The sequence below is a fragment of the Podarcis gaigeae genome (genome assembly GCF_964106915.1).
Source record: "Podarcis gaigeae genome assembly, chromosome: 4".
In the NCBI taxonomy this organism is placed as follows: domain Eukaryota; kingdom Metazoa; phylum Chordata; class Lepidosauria; order Squamata; family Lacertidae; genus Podarcis; species Podarcis gaigeae.
In genome coordinates, this window is record NC_139677.1 from 55339798 (window position 1) to 55363552 (window position 23755).

The 23755-nt window shown below is 40.5% G+C and overlaps 1 protein-coding gene across 4 annotated transcripts in view; it reads right to left on the reverse strand.

The window, feature by feature from the left end:
- Positions 1–23755, reverse strand: part of SON (SON DNA and RNA binding protein) — a 36022-nt gene extending 12267 nt beyond the window's left edge. For 3 of the 4 annotated variants that reach the window (XR_014563540.1, XR_014563541.1, XM_083735707.1), the window contains exons 1-8: positions 23531–23755; positions 20990–21156; positions 7317–14918; positions 6159–6322; positions 4605–4748; positions 3776–3958; positions 2971–3081; positions 1852–1968 (exon numbers count right to left, since the gene is read on the reverse strand). Coding sequence is in view for 1 of the 4 variants with exons in the window: in XM_083735707.1 (XP_083591833.1) it covers positions 1852–1968; positions 2971–3081; positions 3776–3958; positions 4605–4748; positions 6159–6322; positions 7317–14918; positions 20990–21156; positions 23531–23610 (8568 nt within the window). In the remaining 3 variants the exon portion in view is untranslated. Of the gene's footprint in view, positions 1–1851; positions 1969–2627; positions 2699–2970; positions 3082–3775; positions 3959–4604; positions 4749–6158; positions 6323–7316; positions 14919–20989; positions 21157–23530 lie in introns of all 4 variants that reach the window. The other variant, XR_014563542.1, reaches the window with a different exon arrangement.

Genomic DNA, 23755 nt, shown 5'->3' on the forward strand with positions numbered 1-23755 from the left:
CAACAACACCTTGCTCTTGAGCATTTTAAGATGGTCAATCCAAGGTCAATCTCTAGCAGCTGAATAGGGCCAAATATGGGACCATTACTGCTTGAAGATGGACATACCCCCAGACACTTCTTGCTATAAAGGGCAAAAAACCATTATTTGGAACTCTTCAGTTTAAGGATGTCATGATTCAAGAATCATTTGTTCAATCTTCTAGATTTTATTAAAAATAATTGGTGTATGCCTAATTGATACACTACCAATTAAATTATAGCAAGTATGACTTTTTTGTGAACTGTACATGGGTGATGAAAGACAAACACACAATGGAAGCTTCAGCAAAACCTTTGCTAAAATGGCGGCCGCCATTCCATAATTACCCTTGGCTCCCCACTTTTATTTCCACAAAGAAAACTTTTTCAGCAGGTAATATTTACAGATAATAATATATTTACAGTATTTCCCATATAGTTTAATTACAAAAGTGTAAAAGAGTATAGTACATTTTATCAACAGAATACAGTTAAAAAACTCTCTGGTTACTGTATCTAAGCGCTTATATTGACTCAACTACAGCCCATTTTTCAAACCATCGGCTCCAAGAAATAGTGCTACATAAAAACCAATCAGAGCTAGAAGGTAAAATTATTTCTGTTGGAGGAGTGTACGTGGAGAATGAATTTTCACTGAGACTGTAAAAATATACTTGCCAAGCAAACAAGCTAACTCCACCCCAGTCTTTTGAACTCTCCAGTACTGCGTAGTCAATTCTGAAACCTAGCTGCACAAATTCTGACTCATACGTTCAAGGCACCTTTGATGTTTCTCCCTTTAAAGTCATCAAATACATCATTAAGTTCTACAAGCGGGTCAGGGCTTGAGTTATAAAAATCAACTGTGAGCGAAGTATCCAAGCATCCTATTTTGTTGCCTTTATTGCCTTCTTAATCACTAATCAACTTAAAGGCAAATAAATATGTTCAGCTTTTCCACTGCCCCCACCCTACCAACACATACACTCTGCTAATCCCTTGCTCAGCAGACTGCAATTCCCTCCTCCATCTAATATTTGTGTAAGATGCTCAGATCAACTTGTCTATCCCTCACCAATACTAACTTCATCAAGCCAGCCAATAATTCTCCCTTAGGAACAAAAAACAAGCCTTTTCCCTATTCGACCCCCACAATTCGGGAAAACCTAGGGCAAAGCCTCCTCTATTCATACCTGACCAGGCAAGTCCAGATGGTGCTGCAAGATCAGGCAGGGATTAGGAGCCTGTCTCTCTCTAAATGAGAGAAAAAGTTAAGTCCCCTGCCTCTTAATACGTGGTAAGGACATTAAACTATGGAGAAAAAGCTCTCCTGCCATTTTCAGATTCTCATCTCTCCGCCAACAGAAGCAAGCAAGTGCATTTTTACAGCCCTCTGGCAATCATTTATTGAATTCACTGTCAAAATTTTACTGAAATCGCAACCAGATTGATCTCTTGGCTAGGTAAGTAATGGAACGGCATCATTTAATTGTACCCTGCATTTCAGGACAATTTCAGCACAAGATAACAGTAACCGTGGGAGTAATTAAAACAACTCTTTTCAAACGTGAGCATAAATCATTCTCCCAGTTTCTACAGTTAACCTACGAAACCAGTATTAACACAGAGCTAGTTCGGCATAGTAGATACAGATTCCAAAACAAGAGTGCAACACATCTTGACAGAACACAGAAGTAAATTAACTCATTTATTTTCTGCACCTATTTTAGGAAGCTATTAGTGTCCTAAGTGGGTCACTGTCACTTCTTCCAGTGATTTCAAAGGAATTTATCATGTGACATTTGGACTCATCTGTCTGAATATCATCTACCTTTTTAATCCAAGCCTGGGGACCGCTGTTGGATAACTGTTCTGATGACAAGACCTGTGCTCCAGTGCTTCCTGTAAAATGGCCTGGGATGGAATTCAGCTGAGCCCAGGCATCAATCTGCAACCATAAACGAACATAACAATATAATTAATTACTAAGTTCTCAAATGCAGACACGCACTGTGGTAGCAACAGCCACTATATACTTTTACATGGTACACAGTAGAATCATAATCCATTTCAAAATAACTTAAAATTGGATGTTCTGAGAAAATTTCCCACTGGCTAATGCTGCTTCACCTACTGCTATGTTTCTTTTGTGATGCTGTTCTTTAACTGAGAAGAAAAACCATATTTTGCTCAGAATCATAGAATTGCAGAAATATGCAGCTATCCCATATGGGGATTGAACCTGCAAGCTTGGGTCTTAGCAGCACCACGCTCTAACCAACTGAGCTATCCAGGTACTTCCTTAAAGTAAAGAAAAAAATCACCTCAGAAGCATTTTTCTTTGTAAACCACTTCATTTCAAAGCATGGTACTGTACTGGGAATCTAACTTGCAAAAATAAAAGGAATTATAGCATCCTTTCAATGTTTGGAAGTCTAAGTTTAGAACATACGAAAGCTAACTTGGTTGTTTCTAGTCCACAATCTACCCAGAATTATGGTGAGTTCAGACTAAACTTCAAAGTATAAGGAATTTGAAAATTAATATCGCCACTAGTATATGAAACAGTAAAACAATTTCAGAAAACACAGCAGGTTGGATCCAGACCTGTCCTTCTATGTTTTGGAAGGCGCCTTCTGTTCACGGAAGGGACTGAGATCCATCAAAGGCTCCTCCACCTGTGTATGAGCAGGGAGAGGCGATTTTTGCCAATTTCCCCACTGCAGCCCCCAGGGCCACCTCCCACCCTGTTCTAGAGAGTCCCACAACCCATCAGAGTCACTTTTGAGGGGGCGCAGAGGGTTGCAGGGGGAATGGGTAAAAACGGCCCCCTTCCTCCAGCACAGCATCTCATGGGTTGCGTTCTGCCCACAGGTAGTCTGGCTCCAACCCAACATGTCTTCAACTTTCCCTTTCCGGGGAGATCAACAAGAAAGAAACTGCAACCTACCCGTTCCTGTGCACGATTTAACAAACACATTGCCTCCATGTCAAATGTATTTTCTGTAAGCCTCTTTTGGGCTATGGTCCGCTCAGTCAGTGCCGATGAGATGTCCACAGGCTAAAAAGTAATAAAGATATCATCTGTTTTGAATATCTCCAGAGCTAAGGCAATGCATCCTTCATAGAGGGTGTTAAAAATTATGTAGAAGGCATTTCCCAAAATTTGAACACTTTTGCATGATCAAGAAACAGAAACTAGGAGTGAATATACATAAGAAAAGGCAGTGGGCTTTATCCTTTTTGAATTACTGAAAATAGGACTATAATTCAGATGGACATACAAATGACTTTTGCGCATATAGAGGGTCTTCCTCCCCGCACCCCACTCCCCTGACAGCTAAAGGCATGGTTTGGCAAGCCAATTTTGAACACAGGGAGCCTCAAAAACAGTTTGAAACACAGCACAAGGAACAGTGCTGATGCTAAATCAGAATCTCCTCTGATGGCACACCAATCCTTTAAATATGCCTCTGCATGTTCTCTGGAGTGCTGTCTAAATTCTACAGATTGCTTTTCAAAGACTGCCAGTAGCTCTTATTTCTTTCAGGGGAACATATTTGTATCTGTTTCATCAAGCATTTTTAGAGAATCTGATTCTGTGTTTGTCATCTGTTCTGTTTATGATTTCATAACTTTATGATGTTTTTATTAAACACGACCATGATTTTTAAGTGAGCTGTAGATTCTAAATACTCATGTATTTATAAGGTAATGAATAGGTATCCATGTATTAAGATCTTTCTGCTTTTTACCTCCAGATTGGCTGGGTTGGGGAACACATCGTCCTTGTTCTCATCCTTGTTCTTTTCAACTGGAACCCACTCTCCATACGCACTATCTGATTCTTTTTTCCGGTGTTGAGATCCAGAAGAGACAGGAAACTCCTTCGTCAAAGTAACCTGATTTTTCGGAGCTGCCGGTTTTATAGTAGGAGTCTTAAAGGGGTGGGGGGAGAGAGTATTATAATCATAAGCATTTATTTCTAAGATTTCTTATAAGATTTAATCATCGTAAGGTCCCAGGTAGGTTACAACAATAGAATGTTGTTGCTGGCATCCATCTGTCTCAAGAACATACAATTAAAAAACAGCTAAAACTCTTGCAATTATAAAACAAGTAAAGCTGCTCCAAATGGAGGCCTCTACACTTAACAAACTAATGTAGGATGGTGTGGAAACAGGGATGCAACATCATGGATGGGGCTTGAAGCACCAACCCATGTCTGTTGTCACAGAACTGCCCTCCACATCAGTAAACATATGAATAGCACTAATGTAAAATGCTTGTGCATTCAATACTAATTAGATAGATGTTTGAACATCTGCAATTCAGCTCCAAAAGCCATTTCCTAAGCAATTTAGAGTGTGTCTAAACAGGATGAACTACTGCAGTCAAACATTTTTCAAAAGTTGTTGAACATGGTTTTTAATGTTATACATTATAGCACGATTGGTTGCTCTTACATTAATTGCGAGCAATAATTTTATAATAAACCATTATTACTGAGTCTCATTTGTCACAATTGTTTTCTATAAAATTATCAAATAAAGACTTTTCATGCTGCAATTCTGCAGTACTCACAGTTAAGTTGAAGAAAATAGGTTTGGGCTCATTGAGTTTAAAGGGATGGTTGATAAAAGGATGCTCTTCCTCCTCTTCGTCAGACACATGAGGCTTGTTCACAATAATATCATCTTCCTGGCTTTGTGCAATCTTCTTGCATTTCTTTAAAAAAAAAAATCACCACAGTAATAGGAATGAGGCAACGGTTGAGCAACTAAATCTATATAACGTCAGTTACCAAATACTGAAAATTATGGGAATCAAAGACTTTGACTGCTTGGCAATAGCACCGTATTCAAGACCAGGCCTGGAAATGATATACATTATACTGTACCTGCAATACCATAGTCCTAATACAACAGATACTACTGAGATTGCTGTGAAATCATCACGTGCAGAAGATCTAAGCCATCTGGCTGGCTTCCAATATAAATGGATTTATCTTATAGCACATAAAGCCTAATTCAGTTTTACTATGCCCATCACTAAACTGAAATAGTGTCATATGCCAAAGGCAAAGCAACAAAGCCCCTACCAAGTGGTCCACCTCTCACCTGAAATGCCTGTGACACAGACACCCTGCTCAGAGTGAGAAGCAAGCAGTTTATCACCCTTGCTTCCTGGAGGATAAAAAGATCAGTACAAGATTGGGCAGAAAGCAGAAGAGAGCTATTATGGGTGTGAAGCCTGAAATCTGAAAACCTGGGCGGAAAATAAGCTGCAACTAAGATCCACCAAAAGGAAGTACAGTCGTACCTCGGAAGCTGAACAGAATCCGTTCTGGAAGTCCGTTCGCCCTCCAAAACGTTCAACTTCCAAAGTGCAGCTTCCTGCAGAAAGCTGCAGAAGCCCCCTCGGACATTCGGCTTCCGAAAGAATGTTCAAAAACCGGAACAATCACTTCCGGTTTTCGATTGTTCGGGAGCCGAAACTTTTGACTCCCAAGGCATTCAGGAGCCGAGGTACAACAGTATATGACATTTGGGTATATCTGCAGTTTCTGTTTCTATAAAACAAAGGCATTTATAGTTTTAAATTTCCTAAATATGCAAGATGCTATGGTTTTATATTCTAAGTTATAAGTGATACATTTGTGTGGTAAATAATGAGCAGTTGTTTATTATTATTATTATTAATCATTTACCACCTAAAGAATCTCCAAGCAACCACACATTTTTAAGAGCATAAAAAAACAACATAAAATCAGGAAAAAAGAATACATTGTAATAAAAACCATACAACATATAAAACCAACCCAATAAAGCAGCAGCAAAAGCATGCCATCAGTAGACAGCAAAATCAACATACTCTATCAAATTCCTTGAAGAAGCTTACATTGATAAGGAAATAAGGATTTGACATATGTCATTGTCCCCCAAAAAACATACAGAAAAGATGTGGTTTTCCCCCACAGCTTTAAAATTTCCAGAAATGTTTTATCTCTACCCCACATCCCTCATTAAGTTATCTAGAAATCCTGCAATTTTAAAACAGATTTTAGTATCTTACTGGATAAATGCTGCATTTTGTATTGAAATAGTAATAGTTGCAAGTTTCAGTTGATTCTCCTACCTCAGTGAGTTCCAATATTGTCTCTTTTGCAGACTTTTGTGCAACCTTTTCTTCCTTCTTTTCTGGAGTAACAACAGGCATCAGGCTTGGCGGTAAAGGAACACCAGCCTTCGCACACATGGCAGCTGCATTTGCTTTAGCTATTTCAAGTAGCTGTGCCTTGTCTACAAAAATAAGAATTTATTCATTACTTCGTATCATGTCCATTCTCAGGATGAATTCCTAGACCGCACTTAGAATTCCAGAACTGCACTTAGAACTTGGAAATATGCCTGGCTCCTATTCTAGAGAACACTAAAGTAATGGAAGATTCAGTTCTAAAAGCATTTCCTCTCCTGTCTCTGAAACCAATTCAGACAAACTCACAGATCACTTTGCACAATCAGCTATCTTAAAATAGGAATGGAGAACCTATGGTTTTCCACATGTTGTTGGACCACGACTTTCATCATCCCTGAGTCATGGCTGATGGGAGCTGAGGATTCACACAGTCACTGTGTGTGAAGTGAGGCACTGCCACTAAGCAGTCCCCTGTACGACCTGACAGGATGTGAGTGGTAAGGTGACAGAGAGAGCCCTGGACTGGCAGCAGGTGCCAAGTATGTGTGCATTGGAACATGCTGCCACCACCAACCCAGTGTTTTCCCTGCCCCCTTCCAGTACTAGTGAGCAAGCAAGCAGGGCGATAGTAAAGAATCAGCTGTAAATTTGTCCAACAGCATTTGGAGGGCCACATGTTCCCCATCCATATTTTAAATTATTTCTCATTTCTTCAGCATGGGCATTGAAATTATCTACAATAACACGTATGTAAGTTTTGGTTTGTGAAATATACCAACACTGGGAAATATCCAACATCGTACCAGCAGATGAAACAGGACTTCCCGTTCCTCTACTGCAAAGGGTCCCCCAAGCTTCCAGAGCAGATTTTGAAGCTGTGCAGGGAGATGCAAGGAGAGAGCAGGAAAGAGAAGCCTAATACGTGTGAGCAGAATTCTGTTGCACAAGCAGGCTGCCACTTTTGGAATGTCCCTCTTTAACAACACTTAGAAGAAATTATTTTAAAATAAAGGAATCTTAGAAAAACCCGAGAAATTAAGAGGTACCAATTTATGTTCATAACATTATCTATGTAACAAATTGCTAAATATTAATTACCCAAGTCAGTCAGACGCTTAGGTGACCTGCTTGAAGTTCTGGATCTTCGATGATCAGGTGATATACTGGTGCTCCGTCTTCTCCCTGTGGATCTAGAGCATCTTGGACGAACAGGTGTTCGACTTCGAGATCGTAATCTGAGGGGTATTCTGTAGCTGTCTCTTGAATCAGACCTCCTCCTCCTCCTGTCAATAGACCTTGACCGGTTTCGCCGAGATCTCCTACGCCTTTCCCTGGATAAAGACCTTTGTCTTGACACAGATCTTGATCTAGTCCTCCTCCATCGTCTTGAACATGATCGGGAGCGAGATCGGGAACGTGTTTGAGAGCGATGATCAGATTTTGATCTTGAGGACCTCTTCCGTGTTGCTGATCGAGAACGGTTTTTTCTAGATCGTGATGCTGTTCTATGCCTGCGGGATGGTTCAGAGGACTTGGAGCCTTTACTCCTTGATCTTCGCAAAGGGTCTCTCTCTCCCGTTTTTTCCAAAGATTTAGACCTAGATTTAGATTTATGATATTCAGGAGACTTGGTATGATTAGGTGCTTCCACAGATTCAGTTCCCTCTGTTTTTTCAAGTGATTTGGACTTCGATCTAGATTTGGAGCGTTTTCTTCCTGAAACATCTGAAGAGTCTTTATCTTTTCTTCTTTCAGGTGATTTTGATCTGGACTTTGATTTAGACTTAGATTTTCTGTGTCTGGATTTTTGGGAGGGATCCTCTTTTTCAGCAGATTTTGTTCTACATTTATTATCAGCCGACTTGGATCGTCTCCTTTTTGATCTTGATGAAGTTTCTAAGTTTTCAGCTGATTTGGATCTAGATTTGCGATTATCAGAAGACCTGGACCGTCTCCTTTTTGCCCTGATGGAAGTATCTCTTTTATCAACAGATCTGGATCTAGATTTGCGATTATCAGAAGACCTGGACCGTCTCCTTTTCCCCCTGAATGAAGTCTCTCTTTTATCAACAGATTTAGATCTAGATTTGCGATCAGAAGACACAGACTTTCTTCGCCTTGTCCTCAATGAACTCTCCCTTTTGTCAACAGATTTAGATCTAGATTTGCGATCAGAGGATCTGGACCGCCTTCGCCTTACTCTCAATGAAGTGTCCCTTTTGTCAACTGATCTGGATCTACTTTTGCGATTATCAGAGGATCGGGACCGCCTTCGCCTTACCCTCACAGAACTCTCCCTTCTTTCATTTGATCTGGATCTAGATTTACGATCAGAGGACCGAGACCGCCTTCGCCTTGTCCTCACTGAAATTTCCCTTCTGTCAACTGATCTTGATCTAGATTTGCGAACATCAGGGGACCTGGACCGTCTCCGCCTTGACCTCACTGAAGTTTTTCTTTTGTCATCAGCTGATCTGGATCTAGACTTGTGGCGATCAGAGGATATGGACTTTCTTCTCCTTGTTCTTACTGAAGACTCTCTTCTGTCAACAGATTTGGATCTGGATTTGCCACGTTCTGAGGACCGAGACCGCCTCCGCCTTGTCCTCACTGAGGTATCTCTTTTGTCAGTTGATCGTGATCTGGATTTGCGACGATCAGAAGATCTAGACTGCCTCCGCCTTGATCTTATCAAAGAATCTCTTTTGTCAACTGATCTGGATCTAGACTTGTGATTATCAGATGATCGTGACAATCTTCGCCTTCTTCTGACCGATTCTCTTCTGTCAACTGATCTGGATCTAGACTTGTGATGATCAGAAGATCTGGACCGTCTTCGCCTTGACCTTACAGAAGTTTCTCTCTTGTCAACAGACTTTGATCGAGATTTAAGCCGATCAGAAGTCCGCGAACGTCTCCGTCTAGACCTTACTGAAGATTCTTTGCTCTCTTTTTTGTCAGAGGATTTTGATCTAGATTTATGACGTGAGGTAGAGTCCTTTTTTCTTGAACGAGAATCATTCTTACTTCTTGAACGCGCTCTTCTTGATGCTACCTGTCTAGAGGTGGAACGTGATCTAGATTTTTTTTTACGTTTTTTAGACTTAGAAGGAGATTTTGATCGACTCCTTTTTGCTTTTTTCCCACTCTTACTTTTATCTTTACTTTTGCTGCTTACTTTTTCACTTTTCTTGTCTTTTAAAATATTTTCTTCCTTTTCCTTCATTATATCAGAAGACTTTGGAGCGGTGTCTGAATCCTGATCCTTCAAAGAATCCTGTAGAGTTATTTCCAATTCCTTCTCCTTGGCCATTTGCAAAGGTTCAAGAGATGCTTCTGAATCTTTCAACAATTGTTGGTTTGATTTCAGGTTTTCTGCTGCTGCACTTACAGATTTTATAGCTGCCTTTAAACCTTGTTCCTCCAAAGAAACTGGTTTCATTCCATCTAAGTCTTTTTCCTTTGGCTTGTGCAAAGGCTCTGAAGTTGCTTCTGAAGTTTTTACCTCCACAGTGAATTGTGGAATCATTTCTGAATTCTTAGCTTGTTGTTCTGTAGTTGACTCCAGATCTATCACCTCTGCCATGCACCTCTCTTTGGAATTTTGTTCTGTAATGTCTATGTTCTCCGCAGTCATAGGAGCTGGTACCGAATCTTTTGTACTAAGAGCATGGGCAGATTCTAAAGACGCTTCAGGGATCTTTTTTTCTGACAACAAAATAGGAGTTGAATTTCTTTCCAAATCCTGAGTCCCCAAAGCTAACGCAGATTTTGAAATTCCTTCAAAATGCATTTGCTTCTCTTTTCCCATTGCTGTTTGGGCAACTTGCAGATCTTTTACTTTCCCTATAGAATCGCATTTAGCGGTTGCTTCAAAATCTTCTGGTTCTTTTGAGTGTACTGATTCTGGAGCAATCTTAGATTTTAATAAGGATTCAGTGTCCTTCAACTCTACTATATTCATAAGCCCTGCATTTGCCTCAGAACTCTTGCCATCCACAATAGATGCTATTTCTACAATAGGTTTAGAGTCGTTTTCTATACGTTCTAAAGCTGTTCTTGAACATGTTTCATCAAAACGCATTTGTAATTCTAGTTGTTTTTCTGAATCATTTGCTGTTTCTGTAGCCAGAGATGATATTGTGGCTCCTGAACTTTTTTCTTCCACAATACTTGAAAATTGGGGGGTAGTTTTTGAAACATGCAGCACTTCTTCACATGTGCCACTTCCTTCCAAATCACTTGCCTTCATAGTGCAGAGGGATTGTGAAGGAGTTTCTAAGTAGGTTTTTTCTGGAGGAAGTTTAGATTTTGCAATAGTTTCTAAATCTTCCTTATTGACCAAACCTACAACTGCTGAAGTTCTTTCTGAAAGTTTCTCTTCCATCACACTTTCAGATTCTGGAGATGCTTTGTACTGATGTGTCTCAAGGGCATATTCTGTTTCTGAAGCCGATTCTAAGTATTTTATTTCCAAAGTATTTTCTGCTTTGCTATGTTTCTGAGAGTCTATTATTTCCACTACTTCTGTCCCTTTAATTGTACCAAAAGAATCTGAATTTGTTGTACCCAGATTTCTTGGAGTAATTTCCAGTTCTCGGGTTCCTGTAGAGTCAACTAGTTTTAATACAGAGACTGATTCTGAAGACTTCAATTCTGGTGTATTTAGCTGTGCTGCAGTAGCTACTGAATTTTTTATTTCCAATACTGTTTCATAATTTAGAGCTTTTCCTAAATCTTTGGTTTCTGCTTCAGGTATGGATATAGATTCTACAACACCATCTGAATCCCTCACCTGTGGCACAGAGAGTTTAGAAGTTGTTTCAAACTGCATAGCTGCTTCTGAATTTTTCAACCCTCTTGTATCTAAAGTACTGGAGCTTGCTCCCAAATCTATGACATCCAACATTAACTCAGACTGAATTTTGTCACTATCCTTTCTTTCTGAAACAGTTGCAGATTTAGAAATTGATTCAGAATATTTTACTGCCAATTTTGTGTCTGGTTTTAGAACTCCAAAATCCTTCTGTTCTGCTTTATCTGCAGTTGTCAACGTGCCTTCTGAAATATGTGCACCCAAAACTGGTTTACGTCTTTCAAAGGTTTCTGAACCAGTCACATCAGCTTTGGGAGTAGATGTGAGCACATTATTCATCTCGTTTTTGTCCAAAAATGCTAGATTTGTTTGCACCTTCTGACTGGTTTCTAAATCTTTCACACCTGTTATGCGAATGGGTTCAAATGTATCTTTCAATACATGCACAGATTCAGAGGATGCCTTCAATTTTTCTATATCCACCACCATTTCAATTGTTTTAGCCGCTTTTAATCCTTTATCGTCAGTTCCATGGAGAAAGCTGGGAGTTGCTTTTATATCTAACGCATCTGGGGCAAACAAAGTTGATAGAGCCATTTCTGGTTTTTTTACTTCAAATTCTTCAGTATCAATCATACATATAGTTTCTGAATCTGCTTCCAAATCTGTACCTACCAGTGCTTCACCTCTGGGTTCTGCATCTGACACTTGCAATACTGGTGTGCACTGTGACATTTCAATATGGTGGGGAGTTTCTGAAGCAATTTCCAAAATTTCTGATCCTACCAACAATTCACGTTTTGGAGGATCATTTGCAATTTCTACACCTGCTTGAACAGTAGATTCTAAATCAGCTTCTAGGTCTATGATTGTAGATTCTGACGCTATTTTTGAATCTTTTGCTTGAATCAAATAGAAAGGTGTTAGGGTGGTCTTTGAAAATGTTTCTGTCACATTCATAGATTCTGAACTGTGTTCCAAATCTATTACTTTGTTAATCTCGTCAGATTCTAGAACTATAATCTTCTTTTTCTCTGATACACAGAGAGATTCTGGATCTGTAAATCCTCTTGATTCTGTCCTTTCTTCCAATTTCTGCTTCTCTTCCTGACTAGTTAATTCATCTGAAAACAGAAACTCTGGACTTGTTCCTGCATATTTAACTTCCAAAGAATACAGAGAATCCAAACCAACTCCCCTGATTTTTGTCTTCACATACTGGAGTTGTTCTAGATTTTGTTCTGCATGAGAATCAGGAATTGATGGCAAATTCTTCAATGCTAAGGGTTCCTTAGGACTGCTCACATCCACCACAGTTGTTTCTTTTAATTCTTGCATCACTGCTACATCCTCCAGTTCTGGAATTCCTTCTGAACTTACTATATCCATTTCTTGCAGAGATTTTGAAATGGGTAATGAGCCTTCACTCTCAGCATGCAGCTTATTGTCAGATATTCCTACAGCTACTTCTTTAGTTACTTTCTGATATCTTGGTAAAGTTTTCAAATCAGCTGCCTCAGCACCATTCTGATTTTTCTCCACGTGCGCTATAGCATCAGAAGGCTTCTCCTGTATTCGGGGCACAGGATGAGATTCAGTTTCAGTGCTTTTGCTTTTGGCCACAGTTTCAGATGCTACAGGAATTTCAGAATACTTTCCAGGTGGCACTGAAGTTACTTCCATATTTTTCACCTCTCTGTCCAGTAGTTTTAATTTTTTACGTAAATCATTCAACTCAACTATTGTTTCAGGATCTACAGTTTTAATGCCTTGGATTTCCCCAGTTTGTAGTGCTTCTAATTTGTTTCCATCCACCATGTGCAGTGACTCAACATTTTCTGAACTCTTCAACTTCATCATAATTTCAGATTCTGTATCAAGTTCTAGGCTCTGTTCTGAATAATTTGTAAATATCATATGCAGTGAATCTGAAGTAGCATCCATCTCTCTCCCTTCTTGCTCTTCTTCTGTCTCTAGACTAGTTTCTAAATCTTTTCTCTGAGTTACTGCATCAAGTTGCAAAAGGTCTTTTGCACTTTTCATTTCTTTTGTGTATTGAGATTCTGAAATGCTGTCCAAATTTTTCACAGTCATTAATGATTCTGGAACTTTTCCAAAATCCTTTACATTCCCCACAGTATTACCTTCTCTTACATCCACACATTTTGAAGCTTCCAGATATTGTGTTTTTACTATCCCTGGAGCCATTTCTAAATTATTAATACTTAGAACAGTTTTAGATTGTGATATGCTTTCAGGAACTTGTACATCAATCACTGCCTCAGAATCTTCAGTAATTCCTGACTCTCCTCTCTTCCCTACCACCGCTTCTAGGCGAGTTCCCAAATAATTCACTTGCCTATCTCCCTCAAATTCTGGAGAACTATCTAGATTCTTCACACCCTTCATTCTAAGAGGTTCTGGCACAGCAATCCACTTTTCCATTTCCGTTATATGTTTAGATTTTGCTTTTAAGCATGTCATGTCCATCTCCCCAACTTCCATAGTCCTCACTTTTAAAGTTGAATCTGTGCTTTTCATGTCCTCTAATTCTGGTGCATCTTTTGCATCTGATACAGTTTGCAAAAGTATTTGACGTTTTTCTGCATCATTCAATGTTGTCTTGACTGGCGAAGCTTGAGCTGCTCCTAATTCTTTCACCCCTGCCCTTGTCTCAACATCAGGGGTTGCTGCTGTGCATTTCTGGGCATCTAACTCGGTAATTATTTTTAATTCTTCTCGATGATGCTTCAGTTTAGTTACTAGAGCTGGTTCAAAATATTTTTCAGAGATCGTATGCAGAGATTCTGAAGCTGCTTCCGAGTCTTTCAATCCTGCTGTTGACTCACTCAGTTGCAGATCTTTCACTGTGACGATGCTCTCAGAGTCATGTAGTAAATCCTCTTTCATATCCATAAAGGTAGCCTGATCGGGGCTTATTTCAGAAGCTTTCACTTTTGCTGTATTCAAAAATTCTGAAGTGGCTTCAAAATCTTTTCCTACCACCATAGCCAAAAATCCCAGAGTTGTCACTGAATCTTTGGCTTCTGCTGCTGCCTCTGAGGGAAGGTTGGTGAAATTACAGCTAGCAGTTTCAAATGAAGTTGCTACTGCTTGTTTCAAGATTTCAGGATTGAAAGATTCTGAGACAGAGTCCAAATCTTTTACCTCCATTGTGTCAGATGCTGAACTTCTTTCCAAATATTCCAGTTGTACTGCTACAGACTTTGGACTGCTTTCAGGAGCACTTGTTTCTTCCATAGCCTCCAAGGTCAAACTAGCTTCAGGCTGTTCATATTCTTTTATGTTAGCCACTCTACCTTCAACATCAGCAATATTTAAAGATTCATTCCCTATGCACAAATTCAAAGCTACGTTGGTAGGTTGGTAGGTGTTATTTTCCAATTCTCTCTCATTTGTAAGTTTGATTTCACTGAGTTCTTGAATATTGGCTAAAGTAGAATCTCTAGTTGTATCCAGTTTGCTGTTAACTGAATTACTTGCATTATGTGAATTTGACGTGGCTAAATTAAGGTTTTCAAATACAGTTTTTTCCAGAAGCCACCCAGAAGTCTGTTTCGAAGAAGATACAGGCTGTAGATCTACATCTTCTGCACTTGGTATGGAGCTTGAGCTTTCTGATTTTGAATGAGAAATGGACTGCGTATCTCCACATTCTTTATGCTGCTCATTTAGTTTTGATTCCTTGGGTTGCTTTTTATACTTTTTCTCCCTTTTCTCCTTCTTCCTTTTCTTCTTCTTTTTCTTATCTTTGTGTTTCTTATCCTTCTTAGACTTTTTCCTCGGAATTTCATCTTCTACTTCTTCGGATAAGCCTCTTTTAGTAGAGTGAGATTTATTTCTCACTGTATCCTCGCCACCATCTAATAAAAGAAAAAAAATTGTGTTAAAATTAAAAACCAGAAGCCAGATTTCAGAAGACTGATAAAGAAACTCCCGACATTTTTGCTGTAGGTATAATGTGAAAAATTATGTTGCATGTACAAACTAGATCCTTTTTGATCAAATGGAGAAAATACTTACTACAAAATTTTAGCTTTAAATCAAGGTGCTCAAGCAAGATTACCTTTCTCCATGCCCGCTGATTCCTCCATTTCAAGTATAGCTAACACAGGGGAGAATCCAGATAAATAAAAATGCATATTCAGCTACATTTAGAACAGGTGACTGGCGTAGTCAAAGTTGGCAGCATCAATCACCTCAATTGTACTCGACACACAGTATGAATAGAATAGTGATGTAAAGGCCTGAAAAGATGCCCAAACAAATGAGGAACCATTTCTTCCCCCAATTTTTCCAGGTCTTCACATCTCCAGTGACGTATCATACGCTGGCTTTGGGAAACAGTCCAGCACTAGAATCTATATATAATTTATAATTAAGCACAGAATCAACATGCACATTGTCCTTGCTTAACTGGAATGCTCTTTTTTATATATAAACAGCGGGAGGTATCCAGCAAAGTAGTTCCATCAGCACAAGGACATCGAGCTCTGCAACAGAACATCCCCTCCTTCTCCTCTCCCTTAAATCTGTCCTGGGGGTTTCGCCTAACTCTACAGGACAGCTTTTTGAAGGGTAAAGGAGAAGAAAAAATCAGTTAAAATTCCCTTATCCCTTCCTCTGGGAATAGGGTCTCATTAGAAGAATTCCATTCATGAGATTCTGGATCTAATCCTTTATTACTATTTATTCTTAATTACACAGCACCATTAGGATGCATGGCGGTTTATAGAGTATAAGAGAATAGGTTGGTGTACAAAGGTACATCTATGTCAAACTAAGGATGGATGCCACAAGCAAAAGCCTGCAAAAGCTAATACTCTTCTTCACTCTTCACCTACTTAATGCATAACTGCGGTGCTTCTCAAGCCCATGTGATAACAAGTGTAACATCTCTTGGATTACAAATTTCACTACATTAAAAAAACTTCAGGTTTCCAAAAATTAGATGTAACTATGAAATAAGGAACCTCGTTGACCCAGGTACAAATTGAAAATATTTTCAAATTTGCCCTCTTGAACTGTCAGGGCACTGAATTTGTATGGGATACTGCAGAGTCTTATTCAAGAGGTTATTATTAATAAATGAGCTTATAAGAAATGGAAAAATAAAACAAATACCAGAATTGACCTTTAAAGAAGAGAATATGAAAGCACAACATAACACAACTCTTGGTAAACAAAATATATTATAACTTAAGATAACCAATAATGTACTGGGCTGGATGCAGAGATCTGCTCACAGAAAGGGGTGGATGCAAAGTGAATCCCTGTCCCATCTTTTCCCAGGCGTGCCCCAGGCCCTCAAAAAGTCTCACCTGAGGCTAAGAGGACCCTGTTGAATGAGATAGGCTATGGCATAAAGGGCTGATGAGGAAGAGGGAGATAGCAGAAAATTGGGCCAAGGAACCTTCTGTGATGGTGCTTCTATCAACTTTTTGTGAGGATCAATTTTCCCTAAAACACCATAAATCACCCCCGGATTCGAAAGAAGGGGGTGAGGGTACTAGGCACACAGCCCTCGTGGGAGATGGCTGTCTCTGATCGCGCGGCCTGGTTGCAGGAGCTCAAAATAAACAATTAGACAGAAGCAAATGCACATATTTCGAGTGAAGAATGGGAGTTAAGACTGCTAATTGAAGTGACCTCTGTGAAGTGGAGCAATCGGTTGGATTGAACAGGAAAACATAACAAGAAGAAGATACATCAAAGGGTCGGTATGTCGGAATGGGACAAAATGGGGGGGGGACTTTTCTTTTCTTTTATCTTATGTGATTACACAACAACCCTCCCCCCAAGAAGAATCGTTGCAATTACTGATTATAAGCGGGATGATTAAGAACTGTGTGGAAATGAATTACTAATCAAAGACATGGTTTGTGAAACATCGGGGAAGGAACGAAGAGCCTTTGGAATGACGCAGTCATAAAAAGAGATTTGTTTAATAAGCAGGCTTGGCTACTGGATTTATGATCGAGGGGGAGGAGACCATGGTAATTGGAATGTGAGTTCGACCTGACAGAAGCCCCTAAGAGTGAGGAGAGACTGTCAGACCTGCGAGGATTTAATGGGCAGACTTTAAGAATGTTTCGTTCGGAAGTGTGGAAGTGGCGTCTGTCTATGTGAAATATGGCTCCTGGAGGAACGGAAAATCCACACAAGATAAACAACGTCTGTTTTCAACCCGCTTGTGGAGACTATCAGAGGTCACAAAGAAAGGAATATATGACAACAACAAGAAAATGAGGAAAATAATAAAGAGAAGATTGGATAGAATTGTGAATACTATTTGGACAGAACTGTAACATCAAAGCAGCAGCAAGAGAGATGTTTGGATCCCTTTCTGAGCTCGAAGCATGGGTACCCCCAACAAAAATTTAAAAATCTGGCTTTGTAATTTGGAACTAATGTGATTTGATTGGTTTGTTAATAAAAATTATACTAAAACAGAGCTTTCGTAACTGTGTGTTGCGACACATTAGTGTGTCAGCTGCAGTGTGTAAGTGTGTCGCGGTCCTCCTGGAGCTGGAAAGGGTTACCGTATTTTTCCATGTATAAGATGAGGGTTTTTGCTTTAAAAAATTAGTAAAAAATTGGGGGTCATCTTGTACACAGAACATGGGCATCTGGGGGGATTTATTAAATATTTAAGCATATGTCCAGGATTTTGGCTTGGGTCCTTCCCGCTGCCGTCCCCCCTTTCTCCTCCCCCTCCGGGCTGCATGCTGGTGAATGGCTCGCCTCCTGAAGCCCCCACTGGCTCGACCACCAGAGCAAGAGCAGTTGCCACCACCGCTGCTGAGAGCTGCCTCAGCTACCTCTCCTTGCCCTTCTTTCCTTTTTTCTTCTTCTTCCCCTCTCAAACTCCCACCCGGCCCCCAACCCACTCACCACCTTCCTCAGCTCAGTTTGCTCAACAGAATGGCCCAGCACAGAGTGGCCACTGCCTTGCCCCGGCTCTTCCTCAGTATCCTGCTTGGGAGCCTCCTTCTCCTCGCTTCCCCGCAACAGCAGCAGCAGCCACCAAAGGAAAGCATGTGGTGCCCCAGCTGCTGCCTTTGCTTCTGCATCATGGTGCACTGCATGCACGTCATGCTGAAAACTTTGAAGGCAATTGCCAAAAACAACATAAACTTGCCACCGCAGATCATCCAGATTTTCACTTCTATTTTAGAGTTTTGTTTTCTTAATTTTGGGTTAAAAAAATAAAAATAAGGGTAGTCTTATACATGGGGGCATCTTACACATGGAAAAATACGATAGTTTAACCTCCAGTTTGCTAGTAAAACTGAATTACTGTGTCACGAAATGTGGCATGTCCAAAAAATGTGCCACTAGCTTAAAAAGTTTGGAAAGCTCTGCTATAAGAGCACATTTTTACAGAATCTAAATATGTCAGACAACTATTCAGTGTATTTAGTGTTGTTGTTGTTTTTTAAAAAAAACAACCTAGGATATCAAGCCATGTTTCATTTAACTAATCACAATCAGAATAAACAAGTTCTCCAAGTTCTAATGCAACAAATAAAAAGGTTAAGTCCAGTCGTGAACAACTCTGGAGTTGCGGTGCTCATCTCACTTTACTGGCCGATGTTTGTCCGCAGACAATTTCCCCAGGTTATGTGGCCAGCAAGACTAAGCCGCTTCTAGCGAAACCAGAGCAGCGCATGGAAATGCCATTTACCTTCCCGCCGGAGCAGTACCTATTTATCTACTTGCACTTTGACATGCTTTCGAACTGCTAGGTTGGCAGGAGCTGGGAAAGAGCAGCAGGAGCTCACCCCATTGCGGGGATTCGAACCGCCGACCTTCCAATCAGCAAGCCCTGTGGTTTAGACCATGTCCCTAATGTAACAAGTAACTGTGGCTCATTCAAAAGGCAAAACAAAGTTGTTCCTCAGATCCTCTTATATACAAAGGAGCAGGGAGCTAGACTTAATCAATATTGCAAATTTTAATTTCACTAGTCAATCTCACACTAATTTTAAAAAATACATCAGTATGAAAAGAAGAGAGGTGATTTAAGTTGAGCAGCAGAAGTTTATACGTAAGACCTGCAGCAAAACTTTGTGGTGTATCCTCAACTAACAGGATTGCTCCTGTTTGGGGTTCTAGCCAAGAAGCCAGCCATGCCCAGCTTCAGGATACTACATTCCATTCCCACCCCATTCACCAGTTTACTTTCCTCACTGACAATTCACTTCCATGATTACTTGGCATAGTCAGACCACACTGCACTGTTGAGTGGGGGGCAGACTGTTGCCCCCTTAGGTGTCACTGGTTTTTAAAAATATTTTTGTACTTCTGCAAGCCTTGGGGATTTCCTGAGCATGCCGATATATCCCTCTTGTTTATCAGTGGTTCTGTTTTGATGTCAACACTCATACCTGTTTGCTATTAGGAGTGAGATATCAGGGTTATATAAGATTAATTTAGTCTGCCCATAATATTTTATGGTACAATTTACCATAACTGCATTAAAACTTCTGGAACTTGGGTTCTGACACCATATCTGAGGTCTCACTATTCAGGCGTTATGTTAATTTTCTACAAAAGATAAATGAACGATAATAGTTTTTAAATAATTAAACGCAACTCAAATGATTCACATTAGACCAGAGTAAATTGTGCACTATCTTTTAAAGAAATTGCAGTCATACCTCGGGTTACGAACACTGCGGTTTGCACGTTTTCAGGTTGCGGACCGTGCCAAACCAGGAAGTACCGGAATGGGTACAAAAATGACATCAGGCGCATGCGCAGAAGCACCAAATTGCGTCATGCACATGCGCAGACGCGGTGCTTCAGGCTGCAAACGCTGTGGGTTGCAAACGTGCCTCCCGCACGGATCACATTCACAACCCAAGGTATGACTGTATTCAGCAGTTGAGGTGACAAAAAACAAAACAGTGACCTGAGAAATCAGCTATTGTCCAATATATTGGTTTTGTGCATATAACTTTAAAAACACATGTGTTTTAATACCATAGGTATATGGCAATGACTTCACACACATGAAATGTGTGAAAGCTTAACCACCAGCTTTATCAACAATAAGCACATTCACATTGGGCTGTATTCAATGAAGTCAGACTCAAACATACATTTAACTAACTTACTTAGCTGCGTATAACCCATTGAATCCCATTCAAATAATCAGAAAAAAGAACACCGTATTTTACTATTAGTAAATGAATTTGGCAATTACAACTCAATCCTAAATCTGTTTGCTTACAAATAAATCCCAGTAATTTCAATATGCTTTACTCCCTAGTGTGCATAGAGAGCTGCAGCCATAATTTAACATTTACATGAAAATACTTTATATATACTTGTTCTAACTAGTTTTACACATTACATCAATACACTGTTAGTTTTCCCAAATGTAAAAGATCAATAACTTAACTCATTTTTGGAAAGCAGAATACTTTGAAAGACATAACTGTGAAACTGCCAAAACCACCAAAACAGGCTTCCTCAAACTCAGACCTCCAGATGTTTTTTTTTTGCCTACAACTCCCATGATCCCTAGCTAGCAGGACCAGTAGTCAGGAATGATGGGAATTGTAGTCTCAAAACATCTGGAGGGCCGAGTCTGAGGAAGCCTGAACAAAAAGCATAGATGGCACAAATGACATATTGAAGAGCTTTCTGTTAAAATAAAAATAAAATTGAGGACAAAATAGTACAGACTTCCCCTCTTCCTCTGCTCCCGCTGATATTCCCCGTTCCCGCCCCCCCCAGAGGATCCCACAATCCTCTAGAGCAGATGCAGACACATGAGGGACTGCTGGAGGGACAGAATTTGAAGGGGAAGTCCCATAGTGGTGACAGAATTCATTCCACTGAAAAATGTAGAGCATTAGATTTCAACCTGAAGGTGCACATTGAAAGAAAATTATATACAAGGGTTAAAATATATTTTATGTACCTGGTTTGTACTGTGACTCTGCACTCAACACTTCTGATAATACTTGTTCTATCTTCTGCACTAGTGGATCATTCTGAAGATTCCCAATAGACGTAATTGTATCATCTGAAGAGTTCACTTGCTCAGATGAGTTTATTTCACCATTGTGCTGGCTTCCTAACTTTGCACTAATAAAGAAAAATATGCAGAATCTCAATATTAGGTATACATTAAAAACAAATGGCAATAATATAACACAATAACATTCAATTAACATATAGCATTGGATGCAGACTTGCTCATTCATGAACAGAAAGGAATTTCAGCGTACTGTACAAACACAACTAGGAAGAGGAAGCTGGATGTGCCTCACATGTGGCGTATTGCTATACACCATCATTCAAGGACAAAAAGTATATTGCTGTACAGTAGGTGGCATGGGCATAGATGTGTTTGGATATTGATACAATATTACTCCCTATAGAAGCCTTGTTGATACATACCCTTTCAACTAACTTAGGTTAGATGTGGTGATTTAAGACAGGAAGGAAAACAGTTAACAATTAAGGATTAACATAGGTAAAGGTGAAGGGACCCCTGACCATTAGGTCCAGTCATGGCCGACTCTGGGGTTGCTGCGCTCATCTCACTTTATTGGCCGAGGGAGACAGCGTACCGCTTCCAGGTCATGTGGCCAGCATGACTAAGCCACTTCTGGTGAACCAGAGCAGCACACAGAAACACCGTTTAACTTCTCGCCAGAGTGGTATCTATTTATCTACTTGCACTTTGATGTGCTTTCAAACTGCTAGGTTGGAAGGAGCAGCAACCAAGCAACAGGAGCTCACCCCGTAGCGGGGATTCAAACCACCGACCTTCTGATCGGCAAGTCCTAGGCTCTGTGGTTTAACCCACAGCACCACCCATGTCCTTAAGGATTAACATACTGCTTCATTAAAGTATCTTCTGTTTACTGTACTGATTTTTGGGTGCTAGTGTATAAGGCTAGTGACAGGCATCCTATTGGACATTTGGAATGGTTTTGAAAATTTTCAGGGCCTTGCACTGAGACACTTAACTGTGTATTAGTGGAGAATTTCAGATCTTCCTAACTGAAAGTGAAAGAGTACAGTACGAAATGTGGTTGTTTACAAGTTTAGCTTGCTTCTGTCTATTACAGCACTGATCTCAGACTGCAGACTGCATGTATCATTATATCCTATTTTTCTATTTAAAAAACCACTTTTGTACTAAAAAAAATTCCTGACATAACAGAAGTATATGATTTAACTCATTTTGGTATTTCATTTACTGTTTCTACAGTACTTAGCAATGGGATTTGACACTATGTGATGAACTGAATCTTTGAGAACTCTATTTTTGTCTTTTGTGGACTGTATACTTCATGTGTCACTTTGGTTACTTTCTCTATTTAACAGAATTTGTATACTGCTTATCCAAGTGGTTTGCATAAAATGCTAGGCATTTGAATAAATGAAATTTCTCGTCCATTCCAGTCAAGGAGTTTGCACAGTGAATGAAACTTCCACCACGGACTACATGACTAAATGACGACTGTTTTACAGTCAAGTTGTGTTATTTTTCTTTGCACAGTGCTTAACAAAGAAACCCCACAAAAGAGCAATATTATTAAGGAGTCAGTACTAATGTTTACACTTTAAGCATCAACAACAAATAACCCTGCAATACATGCTCCAAAACGTCTACAGTACAAAGGAGAACAAACCACTATGAAAAAAACCACTAGGAACCTCTACCAACCTTCACAACTAAGTTAACATTCCCAACATTTCTGAAAATACTTAATTCTCATAAAAAGCAATTACATATTGATTAAGAGAGAATCAACTCTTGATGTTTACGGTAAAATCCTATGCATATTTAGAACTGGCTCTTTAGCCTCACAAAATGTTGCCTCCATGAACACCATCCTTTCACTGGATTCTTCTTTTCTTTAATACTTTGTTTACCGGCCAGAACCACTGCAGGAACAGCTAACTTCCTCGAGAGCAGTTCTTCGAAACACTGGCTTCCTTAGAGCAGGAGTGGAGAACCTTTGACCCTCCCAAGATGCTGCTCCCATCCGCACCAACAAGCACAGCGAATAGCCAGGGGTAATGGGAGTTGTAGTTCAGCAACTTTTGGAGAGGCCTAAGGTTCCCAAGGCCCGCTTCAGCGGCTTCGCAGCTCGGGGTCCGTTTGTAAACCCTTATTCCTCTGGGTGCCCCCAAACCCCTCCACGAAACTTGCTCTTAACGCCTCACGCCGGTCCGAAGTCGGCTTGAGCGCCAATCCTCACAGACGCCGTCCTTCTGCTCCGCCGTCTCCCTCAGCAGCTGCCCTTCATTGTCTCTCCCTGGCGCCGAGGCCCCCCCGGCGCCCCCCCCCGCCGCTGCCATGAGCTCCTCGCCCACAGGGCCCCCCCACATCCCCCTCCCTCGACATCCCTTCCGGTCCCTTCGCTCTGCCCCTCCCCCACTCCGCCCGTTACTCCGCGTAATGCCGCCGCCAAAAGAAAACCCGGTCCCTCTGACCAATTACCTGCCGAACTGCTGCTCCTGGATCTCCCGGAACTTGCTAACGACAAAAGACCGAAAAATCTGCTCGATGCTAGTCGCCATGACAGCCTCGCGCAGCACAGGCCCCCCCACTTCCCCTTATCCCCCCCCCCTTCACTCGCTCTCCGAGACGCAGATCCGCCTGCGCTCTACAATGCAACACCGGAAGAAGACGCGGCCGGGCTCTTCTTCCCCTCCCCCCTCCTCC